The sequence below is a fragment of the Naegleria fowleri genome (assembly GCF_008403515.1).
Source record: "Naegleria fowleri strain ATCC 30894 chromosome Unknown tig2, whole genome shotgun sequence".
In the NCBI taxonomy this organism is placed as follows: domain Eukaryota; phylum Heterolobosea; class Eutetramitea; order Acrasida; family Naegleriidae; genus Naegleria; species Naegleria fowleri.
Genome location: NW_025407934.1, coordinates 95,930 through 107,464, shown reverse-complemented (window position 1 = coordinate 107,464; position 11,535 = coordinate 95,930). Strand labels below are relative to the sequence as shown.

The 11,535-nt window shown below is 35.4% G+C and overlaps 7 protein-coding genes across 7 annotated transcripts; 6 read left to right on the top strand and 1 right to left on the bottom strand.

Annotated features, from left to right (window-relative positions):
- Nucleotides 1-719: 719 nt before the first annotated feature.
- FDP41_000317 (uncharacterized protein) lies at nucleotides 720-1,706 on the top strand (the record flags this gene model as incomplete). The annotated part of the gene is made up of 1 exon (XM_044706444.1): nucleotides 720-1,706. One exon carries the CDS (start codon nucleotides 720-722, stop codon nucleotides 1,704-1,706), a length of 987 nt encoding a protein of 328 aa, XP_044569131.1.
- A 117-nt stretch (nucleotides 1,707-1,823) lies between these two features.
- Nucleotides 1,824-3,386, top strand: FDP41_000316 (uncharacterized protein; the record flags this gene model as incomplete). Its single annotated transcript, XM_044706433.1, has 1 exon — nucleotides 1,824-3,386. The coding sequence occupies one exon, from the start codon at nucleotides 1,824-1,826 to the stop codon at nucleotides 3,384-3,386; it is 1,563 nt and encodes a 520-aa protein (XP_044569130.1).
- Nucleotides 3,387-3,693: 307 nt separating this feature from the next.
- Nucleotides 3,694-4,680, top strand: FDP41_000315 (uncharacterized protein; the record flags this gene model as incomplete). Its single annotated transcript, XM_044706422.1, has 1 exon — nucleotides 3,694-4,680. One exon carries the CDS (start codon nucleotides 3,694-3,696, stop codon nucleotides 4,678-4,680), a length of 987 nt encoding a protein of 328 aa, XP_044569129.1.
- A 143-nt stretch (nucleotides 4,681-4,823) lies between these two features.
- On the top strand, nucleotides 4,824-6,641 carry FDP41_000314 (uncharacterized protein; the record flags this gene model as incomplete). Its single annotated transcript, XM_044706411.1, has 3 exons — nucleotides 4,824-4,872; nucleotides 5,041-5,737; nucleotides 5,927-6,641. 3 exons carry the CDS (start codon nucleotides 4,824-4,826, stop codon nucleotides 6,639-6,641), a joined length of 1,461 nt encoding a protein of 486 aa, XP_044569128.1.
- A 174-nt stretch (nucleotides 6,642-6,815) lies between these two features.
- On the top strand, nucleotides 6,816-8,691 carry FDP41_000313 (uncharacterized protein; the record flags this gene model as incomplete). The annotated part of the gene is made up of 2 exons (XM_044706400.1): nucleotides 6,816-6,980; nucleotides 7,288-8,691. The coding sequence occupies 2 exons, from the start codon at nucleotides 6,816-6,818 to the stop codon at nucleotides 8,689-8,691; spliced, it is 1,569 nt and encodes a 522-aa protein (XP_044569127.1).
- Nucleotides 8,692-9,234: 543 nt separating this feature from the next.
- On the top strand, nucleotides 9,235-9,707 carry FDP41_000312 (uncharacterized protein; the record flags this gene model as incomplete). Its single annotated transcript, XM_044706389.1, has 2 exons — nucleotides 9,235-9,275; nucleotides 9,389-9,707. 2 exons carry the CDS (start codon nucleotides 9,235-9,237, stop codon nucleotides 9,705-9,707), a joined length of 360 nt encoding a protein of 119 aa, XP_044569126.1.
- Nucleotides 9,708-10,076: 369 nt separating this feature from the next.
- On the bottom strand, nucleotides 10,077-10,876 carry FDP41_000311 (uncharacterized protein; the record flags this gene model as incomplete). The annotated part of the gene is made up of 2 exons (XM_044706378.1): nucleotides 10,077-10,557; nucleotides 10,656-10,876. 2 exons carry the CDS (start codon nucleotides 10,874-10,876, stop codon nucleotides 10,077-10,079), a joined length of 702 nt encoding a protein of 233 aa, XP_044569125.1.
- Between the last annotated feature and the right edge of the window lie 659 nt (nucleotides 10,877-11,535).

Below are 11,535 nucleotides of genomic sequence, written 5' to 3'. Positions count from 1 at the left end.
AAAAAAAAAAAAAAATTCAAAAGGGAGAAATCTACCACCGCAACGTCCTTATTCCACGTAGTTATTCTCACCCTTTGAATTAAATCTAAGCGGATGAGAAGTGAAAAAAAATGGAAAATCCAAGGGCGGAAATACCTGGATCATCAGACCCATGTATATGGTCTGGAATCTCGCCCTTTGAATTAAATCTAAGCGGATGAGAAGTACTAAAAAATAGTCTAACTTCTGATTTACAAGTTTTTAAGTAATTTGAATGAAACATTTTGATAAACATATGGGGGTCGAGACTGTAATATTTTCTGTAATACTTTAAATCAGCTTATTTAATTTTCAAAATTTTCAAATTTTTTTCTCAAAGTCGGGACGAGCGTAGATATGCTGGGATTTTCGACTTGGTGAAAAAAAATTTTTGTCAAATTTTTTTAAATAGAGAGAGTTAGAGAAAATGGATGAATAAACTAAGAGGAGAAGAGAAGGTTCTAGACTGTAGATTTCTGGATATAGAGATACAGAGCAGGGGAAGGAAGGAAGGTGTAATGGGGTGGAAGGGGTCCCCATTACATTATAATTTTGGAGTAGGCCTACAACCCCTCTTTAAAAAAATTTTCGGGTTGCCCCCTCCTATAGGTAGAAAACGCTGCACCTATAGAATCCACGACATTTGTCATTGATTTCACAAATACCACGACAAAGTCATTTATTCCACAACATGTTTTTTCATGTGGAAACAACAGGATGGAATTGCTGGAATTGGAGATGTTCCCATTATTGCCACCGATTTGACTTTAAATTATGCATACTCCAAAAATGGTAATTCTCAAAACCCTCTTTTTGGAAAAAACATTTCAAAACTTTCGTGTGGCTATTCGACATGTCTTGCTTGCTCAGAGGATGGTTTTGTCTACATTCGACAAATTTCTTTGGTGTCAGGTGCCAGTCAATGGTCACCTGTCAGTTTGCCATCCTCTTTTCTCGATCCATATACTTTTCAACCGATCACAAATGTAAAATGTTCAGACGTGGAACTCGGTGGAAAATTAGGCGATGAAACACTCTTTGTCTTGACTATTAGTGGTTATGTCTTTTCATGGGGATCGTACAATAAGGACATTCGTGGTCATGGTGTGGATGGAACTTTTGTTTCCATTCCAACCTTAATTCCAACATTGAAAGGAATTTATCATTTATCATCGACACCTGATTTTGCGAATAGCCAAACTTGTGCTATTGTTGGATTTGCAAATTCAACAGGAGCTTATTTAATGGGATGGAATCTTTATTCGTTTGGAACAGGTGTTGATTATCAAACATATGATCATCCAGTGTATGTGCCATTGGATTATGTGACATCTGGTCAAATTCGATCGATGCATTTTGGAATGAAACATGTCTTGTTTTTAACTGAAAATGGACATGTCTATACGATGGGAGACAATGACGATCGACAAGTGTTGCCAAGTGGTGGAAATGGAAATATTCCAACACTGACCAATCTCACTTCAAGTTTTACAAATGTATCATCCAAAATTGTGGAATGTTCCGTGTCAAATGATGCATGTTTGTGTATCAGTGCGAATGGAGATGTTTTTACATGGGGAAATTTGTATCAAGCTGGAATTTCGAATAATAATGTTGTGAATTTTGGATGGATCGACACCCAAAAAAGCAAAATTATTGTCGCAATATGGATTTATTGCCACTACTAATGCGGTGTATTCATTTGGATTTAATTTAAAGGGACAACAGTGTGTTTCAGATTCAAAAGTAAGAGTCGAGTGTGTGTGAAAAGGAGGAATTACAATTTTAATCTCATCATATGTTATATGGTGATTAAAACACCCAAAATTGTGGCCACTCCATCAAATCCTGTTGCCAAATTGGTCACTGGTGACTCGTGTAGTTTTACCATAGAACATTCTATTGCCACCAGTGTAGAAAAACTTTATCTCTATGGAAATTGTACCAACACACTTGCATTATCGGGATCTTCTCCAAATTCAAATTTCATTTCATTTCCTTATTCGGCACTTTATCAAGACATGTATGTGGGAAGTGTCACTAATTTTTTGGATCTCTCCATTCATATGGGAGCTCATGTAATGGCTGTTAGTTCAGATGGCACTGCATTTTCATGGGGTAAAAACGATCATTACCAATTAGGAAATAATAATTTTTATAACAACATCAATTCGAATAATTTAACATTATATTCAAGTGCCTTGGGATTTTCAGTTTCACAAGTGGCTACTGGATTCGACCATTCTGTTATTTTACTTTCAGATGGCATGACTCTCTATGGAGTGGGTGGAAATGCAGAAGGACAATTAAGTGGCATGTTTTCCTTTCAAGGAAATAATTTTGATGTTCAAATTTTAAGACTATTGAATGTGAGCTCAGTTGTGAATTCATCAAGAAATGAATACATTACACAAGTGGTTGCTGGACATCGAACCACATTTGTTTTAACCAATTATGGAAGAGTTTTTGGAAGTGGAGACAATAAGAAGTGTCAAATTTCATCGAATTCAAGTGTGAGCAATTATTGGGATTTTGAACAATTGAAAGGAGGAGTGATGGACAGAAAACGAATTCGAAAAATTGTTCTTGGAACTCTTTTGATTTTATTGGCCGATGATTTTACCATCATGATGTTCAATCAAACGAGTTCTCTTATTTCATTACCAAATTCGGAATTAATTATGGATGCCTTTTCAAGTGAAAGTAATACTTACTTCTTGACTCAATCTGGAAATATTTATGGAATGGGATCCAATCTATATTTTGAACTTTCTATCAAGTACAACGTGTCACAAATTTTACAACCTGTGCTTGTATTCACAAAATCCGATTTGGGAGGAATGCCATATCTGGGATCATGTGGAAATCATTTTGCTTCTGTTGCAGTCGCATTGGAATGGTCCTGTAATGGAGTTTCAGCCTCTGCTTCCAATGTCTGTTCAGGAAATGGTTTATGTCTCTCTCAAGATCAATGTCTCTGTAAGCCAAATATTTTTGGTCAAAATTGTGAAATTGTGAAATGCAATGGTGTCTTGTCCAATACCACAAGTGTTTGTTCAGGAAATGGAATTTGTAATGTCAATGGCACATGTTCGTGTTATTCACGATATTCTGGAGTGAATTGTGAAATTTTCACATGTTTTGGAAAGATGAATAATGACACTCTAAATGTGTGTAATGGAAGAGGAAATTGTGTGGCACCTGACACTTGTCAATGTAATCCAGTATTGGGTTTTTATGGCAGTGAGTGTCAATACAAGTCATGCTTTGATGCCATTTCGAAAGAAGAATTATTGCCTTCTTCGAAACGAAGATCCTCCATGAAAACTCAATTTTGTACGAACATCAACAAATTGCTCCTGTCATAATGTGTTATACCACAATTAGAGACATGATTACAAGTGACATGACCACACCTTTTTAATAATAAGAATCTACACCTTAATAATAATAATAACAGATTCGAATGTATTATTCAATTACAATTCCCTCTTTTGCGATTTACAGAAAAAAAATACAACACTCCGTGCTCACAACAGAGTTCAAAAGTCATTGGAAGTTGAGGATCGTTTTGGTCATACAACAACAGCAATAATACTCTGATCATCGATCGGAACTTTTGTACATTTGAGTTTTGAATTGTATCTTTTGCAAATACAACAACGATATAGATTCATGGTGGAAATTACAGAGGAATTGCTTCGGAGAAGAAGCGAGCACAATGAAGGACAATTGTCCACTCTCAAAGAAATAACATTGCATCAATTTGATATTGAGGAAATTAATGAAGTGTTGGGAACATTTTGTCGAGAGTTGCAAATTTTGTATTTACAAAACAATTTGATTGGAACCATCAAGAATTTGCATCACTTGAAAGATCTGAGATATCTCAATATGGCTGTAAATAATTTAACGAGAATTGAGGGTTTGGAGTCGAATGAAAATTTGGAAAAGTTGGACTTGACTGCAAACTTTGTGTGGGATTTGCTGAGTGTGGAATGTTTGAAACAGAATTATAATTTAAAAGAGCTGCATCTGTTGGGAAACCCATGTACAAAATATGAGAATTACCGATTATATGTGATTGGTACGCTTCCTCAATTGCAAATTCTTGATGGAGACAAAGTTTCAAAAAGTGAGAAAATTCTTGCTGAACAATTATTACCAACGATTCGAGCCTCTGTGGCGGAAGAACAAAAACGTGTCAACGTGGAGGAGTTAAAGAAAGCTATCGAACAGAGAAATGAGGACAAGAAAGAAATTGCCAACTCCAAGAATGAACGAGAAAAGGCACAAGAAAAGAATATCGATGGAATTGGAGAAGTGGATCGATTGGGTTCCTCCTTAAATAACTATCCAAAACTCACGCCAGAACAAGAAATTGAAAAATATGGAAAAGTCATGCAAAAGAATGAAGGAAAATGGCAATTCAAATTCTTTGAAGAAAAAGGTCACTACGTGTTGGATATACCTGCAGGAAAATACATGTCTCTGAGTTATGTCGATATTGATGTACAACCCACCTACATTCGTGTGACCATTAAGGGTAAAGTATTGCAGTTGAGATTTGACAAGGAAGTTGCATCCTCCAAAGCATCTGCTCAACGATCGACTGTGACTGGAAACATTGTGATTCGTGTACCCATTTCGAATAACCCATAAATTTAAGTTATTGAAAATAAGTGATGTGCATTGAGATGAAAGGATTCACATGCTCATTTCTTGTGTGTTTTCAAATGGAAACAGAGAGAGCATCTTTCAATTTCTGAATCGGAACCGTAAAGAGAACATTTAAAAGAAAAAAAATGAGTAAATTCCGATTGATGAAATTTGGTACTCGCCTTCTTGATCTCGGTATGTGTGGCTTTTTTGGACCATTCAACCAGCTGATACATATATTATTGGATGATGACACATGTACAAATTTTGTTTTGATTTTTGGATGATTTTTTTTCTCTTCAATGTGATGATGGCATCTTTGAAATGCGTTTGGATCCGAAATTATTTCGGACACATACTCAGAGACTACATTATTGTGTGGACAAACATTCACGTGGAAACATTTCAAAACACCACATGCTTCGTCCTTTGTCGGAGTTCTTGGAAATCATGTTTTGGAATTGACGACCAAGCCATCAAGTTCTCATCTCATTCACAGCAATTCCAATGATCATTTTGAAGAATTGAAGAACATGATAACAAGTAAATCAACGTTGAGTGGTAGTAGTGACATTTCATGCAGTGCTGCTTCTTCGTCCGTTGAAACAGATCAATATGTCTATTATAGAAAATTATTCCCAATAGCCAAAAACAATCAATCCGAAAGCGAACTCTCCACAGAGTTCTCAGAACCAATCGACGAAACTACTCTCTATGCAGAAATTGAACAATTAATGGATGAATTTTTCCATTTCAATACTTATGATATTTGTCAATTACATGAAAATTTTGCAACCTCAGATCCAAAATTATTTGGAAAAATTGTCAAGTATTATCAAGGATGGCGATTATTGAAATTGGACCCAATTGAAACACTTTTTTCATTCATTTGTAGCTCAAATAATAATGTTTCAAGAATTACGAAAATGGTTCAATCTTTATGTGAAGATTATGGAACGTACTTGGGAGAATTTAGTATTGATGAAGGAAACACCACATTTCCAATGTATAAATTTCCAACATTGGAGCAATTAGAGAATAGTACAGAACAAGCTTTAAAGTAGGTTTTTCTTTTTGAAACGTTGCCTCTCCATGTTAAATTTACTACACTTAATTCCCATCCACATTTTTTGATGATATGAATGGTTAATGGTTACTATTCTTTTCAATTCACTATTGAATGACACTTAACCTTCAACGAATGACATATTCATGAAATCACTGTGTTGGAATTTTTAACATTTTTCAGAGACAAAAACTTTGGATATCGAGCGAAATACATTGTTCAAACCATTCAAAAGTTAAAGAAAAAACCAGAGAATTATTTACTCACACTACAAAATAAGGAATTATTTCCTACCACACAACACGTATTGGACGAATTGAAACAATTTTCTGGAGTGGGTATGAAAGTTGCTTCCTGTATTGCCTTATATTGTTGCAATCGATTTGATTGTGTTCCTACCGATGTTCACATTTTGAGAATTGCCAGAAATTGTTATCCTTCCATGAAAAAGTGTATTCAAGAAAAGAAGACACTCTCAGAGAAGGATGTAAAATTGGTCATGAAAGAGTTTGTAAATATCTTTGGAGAATATGCTGGTGTTGCTCAAATGATACTTTACGGAAGTCAATTGTCACAATTTAAGGAACGAATTCCACAGGAAGTGAGAGAAAGTATATTTTCTGAGGCAAAAAAGAAGAGATCGAAAAAAGAGATGGCACGTAGTGATGAAGATAGCTCTGATGAGCAAGACAACAAGGATCATGAGCACAACGATGCAGAAGCATTGTCATCAATATCGTCACAAGAGGAGGTTGATCAAGAACCAATTATTGCTCCCAAAAAGAGAAAAAGTAATTCAATCGAGAAAGCCACAGAGAAAATAGATGATGCATTAATTGCTTCCCAGTTTAGTTTGAATGGTTGTTATGCTGCGTCGACAAGTTCGTACATTCCTTAAAGCTGAAGAACTTTGAAACGAGAAAAGTAAAAAAAATTCTTCAAAGAAATTCTTCTTTTTTGATGCTACACGTTCATAAAGAGTCTCCTTCTCGAAACGAGTAACACAATCATCATTTTCAATCACTGACTCAGCAAATACGAGTAGTAATAGTCGACTAGTGAATAATATATCATGACATCTACACTGCCAGAAGTGGTACAAGAATTTAGCAGTGCTTTGCAGACGGATTTGCAAACCAATGATCGGATGCAAATTGATATGCTCACAGAAATTGCTAATGATAATATTGAATATTGTCGGGATATTGCTAAAGTATTGTGCACAAGAATTAATATTGTATGTAGTGTTATGAATCGTATGAACTGTTGTTGGATTGAAAGAATCATCATCATTATTTTCATACATTCAAAAATACATATTGATGATGTACAATAATCTTCAATGTGATGAATATTAATCTGACAAATATTCATCCTTTAAATATTTAACGTTTATTCTTATTATTGTTGTTGTACGATGATGATGAAAACCAATTCATATTTGGATATGACAATTCCGCTCGGGAAAATAATTGTTTTCAATGTTGCAACACAACAACAATCTTTGAACAATCAATGATGATCATCTTAAAACAATCAAAAAGGCTCCTGCCCCTCAGAAAATCATCTCCCTCTATCTTTTAGATTCCATAGCTAAACGAATTGGAAAACAATACGTTGAAGAGTTTAAAAAACAAATTTCCGATGTCTTCTTTCGAGCATACAAAGAGAATAAAGACGATCCCAAGATGAGAGCAAGTTATTTGAAGCTATTGGGAACTTGGAATGAAGTATTCGGAGAGGAAAAAGTAAGAGAAATTCAAAATAGAATTAGAGGTTTGGAAACAAAAACACCATCAGGTGGAACCGTGGCAGGAAAAACAACCGCTGCTTCCAGTTCTGCATTATCTGCATCAGAACAAGAACTTTTAGTGAAATTAGCAGATGCACTCAAAAGAAATCCAGAATTAATCAATGATCCAAAAACTGCTGCATTGTTCTCTCAGTTGACTGCCAAGTTGAGTGGCACAGCGTCCATTCCTTCCGCACAACCATCCCTAATCCCCTCGCAACAACAGCAACAACAACCCTCATGGACGCCCATGAATCCCTATTCCACCTCGTCTTCTTCTTCAAATGTTGCCTTAAATCCCTATGCCACCTCATCCATTGGAGCAATGCTTGGACAAACTGTACAAATGTATCATCCTGGACATTCAATGTTAGCACCACAATCGCTTGTTGGTTCTTCTTCTGCTGCTGCCTCTCAGATGAATAAACCTACATCGACAACAAGTAAGGGTGTGCATCGTCTCTATGATGCGCTTCCACATCAGTGTATGAATTGTGGTGTCCGTTTGCCCACACAAAAACAATTGAGTGAACATTTGGATCTTCATGGCAAGACAACTCAATTCTTTAGAACGAATAAGGACCTTTCACGAAAGTGGTACTTGACCGAAGATGAATGGATGACTGCACCCAACCTCCCCACAAGTGCTCTTCACTGTCCAGGTGTCATTATATTTGCAGACTCTTTTTCTGGTTTCTTACATCATCGAGGTAAGGGTTCTGCATCATCGACGGCCTCCTCTTCCTCTTCCTCCTCTCTTTCCACAAAACCAATTTCAGCACTTGATTTCTTTCAAACAGGAACAAAAACGACCACCACCACTTCCAGTAGTACAACCTCAATGAATAATAATACTACAAAACACGAAGATGTTATTGCAAATACTGAACAAGACACTTGTCCAATTTGTCACGAGGAGCTTGACAAGTATTACAATACAGAGACCAACGAATGGATGATTCGAGGAGCTGTTTTTGATGAGTCCTCTCAACTCTATGTCCATAATTTTTGTGCTCCCTCTGCCGTTTCGTCTAATTTATTGAAAAGAAAGTCCATGATGGATGGTAGTGATGTTGCCTCGAGTGATGATGGTGGCAACGATGGCGATACCTCCTCATTTGAACCATCCACTAAGAAAGTTAAGCAAGAGCAGTAAATCTATTGAATTTGTTAAAGATTTATAAACTTGCTGATTCTTGTGTTGACACAAGCTTAATTGACAAACAACCACGACGTAACAGAATGTGGTCATAGGAACCTGAAAGATTGATGTCTCCCAATTTGTTAAATCTGTTCTTAAAGGAAAGATGTTGAAGCTCAATGGTTGGTTGATAGATTAAGTTTAACAGGGTTTCAGAGAGTTTATCAAGTTAAATGTTCTTTTCGTCTTCATTCATTTTTCTTTCTTGAGTTTTTTAAATTCTAAATAATTCCAAAACTCCAAAATAGATGTTGCATTGTTAAAGGAGATGGGGAAGGTTTTTCATCCGTCTTAGTGAAGTTTTATTGGAAATTTCAATTTCTGATCAAGTCAATCAAAAATCCATCAAAATATACGAAAAAACTTCCCCATTTAATCCTGAGTGATTGTCTATATTTTTAAGTTGCGGTTGAGTAATCTTTGACAGATTTTTCTTGTTTAAGGTGATGTTGATTTTGGTATTTGTTAACATTTATGTTTTTGTAAACAATTAAAAAAATGAGCGAAAAGTCTGTTTCTCAACTCATCGAAGAACAAAGGTAGAGTGTAATTAATATTTGCAGTTGTAATGAATCTCGATTGGCCAATCCGAAATAATTAAAAATATATCAAATCGGATACAATTATTACACATCACCATCCAAATTAATAGTCAAATTCAAGAACTTATTCAAACGATTTTAATTGACCAAGAACAAATCAATCAACTCCGTCTCAAACACAAACAAGCTTCACAAGCAGAGCAGAGCATTGAAAAGATGAAGGATGATGAGAAAATTTGGTCCTGTGGTGCAGGTGGTTTCTTTCTTCTAACAAGCGTGAAGGAAATGAGAGAAACATTATCGGAAGAAAAGAATATGTGCAAACAAGAACAAACAGAGCTTTCTAAACATGTCGAGGAGAGTCAAAAACTATTACATTCTCTTGATCCTCATGATGTCTATAAATTACAACAGCAATATTTACAATAGCCCATGATCTAGTAGTATAATCTTCATTTGGATTGGACATTATTATTCACAGAAATATTTCTATTCCTTGTATATATAGCCCATGATGAAGTGCTCCTCTACAGAAAATTGACAATAGTTGTCATGACATGAAATCAATGGAATGTATTTCAATATTCTTTTTGGATGAATTCCACATATGTGTTTTTGGCAACTCAATCCTCGACTAATAATTTAAATAACTCTTTGGTATGCTCTTGGATGACGTCATCATCTTCACCTGTAATATGTGATACTATTATTATTAATATTGCAGCACGACGTTGCCATAATTTTCGAAATAATTCAGAAAAGCAAAAATGTATGTAATTGTGGATGGATCATTATCACTCACTCAATCACAGAAATAATCTTCCTTTCCCAATACTTACACCAACAATTTAAAGCAGCTAATTTCTTTCCACATTTCACTTCAGAAGCACACGCAATGATGGCACAACTCAATAATTTAGGATCTTTTTGCTTCATCAAATAGGATGCACTCAAATACAACACATCACACACTTGTTCTGCTGTTTTCATGAAAATTTTACTCTCCAAATTTAGTCGTTCAGATGCCAAGTTCCAAAAACAAGCCGAGTACAATTCCACAAATTCGAATACTGACACAAAATTGATTTCAAAATTGAGTGTCTCTAATATGTGAATCTCTAAATCATTGACATCTTTTTCGGTAAGATTGGCTGCTGATTTTTGACGATGGCGAACAATATCGAGTATGGATTTGGGTGCAATGGTGAAGGCCTCTACTCGTTTGACCTGTATCCGAATGCATACGAGAGTGAGCAATACTAAATTATCAGTTTCCTTACTGTCGTATTGTCATGTTTATATATTGGTCCAGGAGAAGCATTCCAAACCGCAGCATGAAAAGTTTTTATATTCCACCAACCCAACACTAACACTTACCTCATCTTCATATACTTGTAGATCATCATGAGCGTATTATACTTGACGGTAGGCCTTAAATCGGCTTTGATATTAATTTTCATGACCGTCTCCACGAGTGCTGGCTTCCGATTCAAAAACAAGCAAAAATCGTCCCACCATTCCATCTGAAGCTCCCATTGCCTGATCATTTCCTTCTCCATACTCAACATGGGCACATGATAAAAGCATGCAATTTCCATAACGATGATGATGATGTAATGATGGTTTTATAAGAATGATGATGTAATGATGATGGTCCGGACCAAAAACACACAAGGTGAAGAATTTTTTACTAAGTATTTATCAATTGTAAGAATTGAAAGTTAATTCTAAGGTTTCAATTCTACCTTAATGATTGGTTGAGAGAGAATGATGAATGTTCAACTGACAAGAACTCAAGACATCATTGAATTTCCTCCTCCTCCTCTTTCTCTCTTGATTCATCCTTAAAGATGAATAGACCGACAGAAGAAGAGACGAATTGGATGACATCAACGAAAAAATTCTCAAATTCCAAACCATAAATTGAATAAGGTGTTGAAAAAAAGCTTAAAGCGCCATAATCCCTTCGACGAGAATTACTTGAAGGAATTTCGCAACAACAACAACCTTCCATCACTCCAACATCTGATGACACCACTAATCGTGTACTAGCATTCTGAATCAAACTTTGTCGAGTAAAATTAGTGTGCTCCATTGACTGATCTTCAACAACAACATCAACTAGATCAAAATTTCTGTTGTTGATCTTTTGTGAAAACCTTTTGATGATAATTATCATCATGGGCTGATCATTATGACGTCATTCAGAAAAAACTTTTGAAAAATTTAAAAATAAATTTAAAAAAATTTTTAAAAA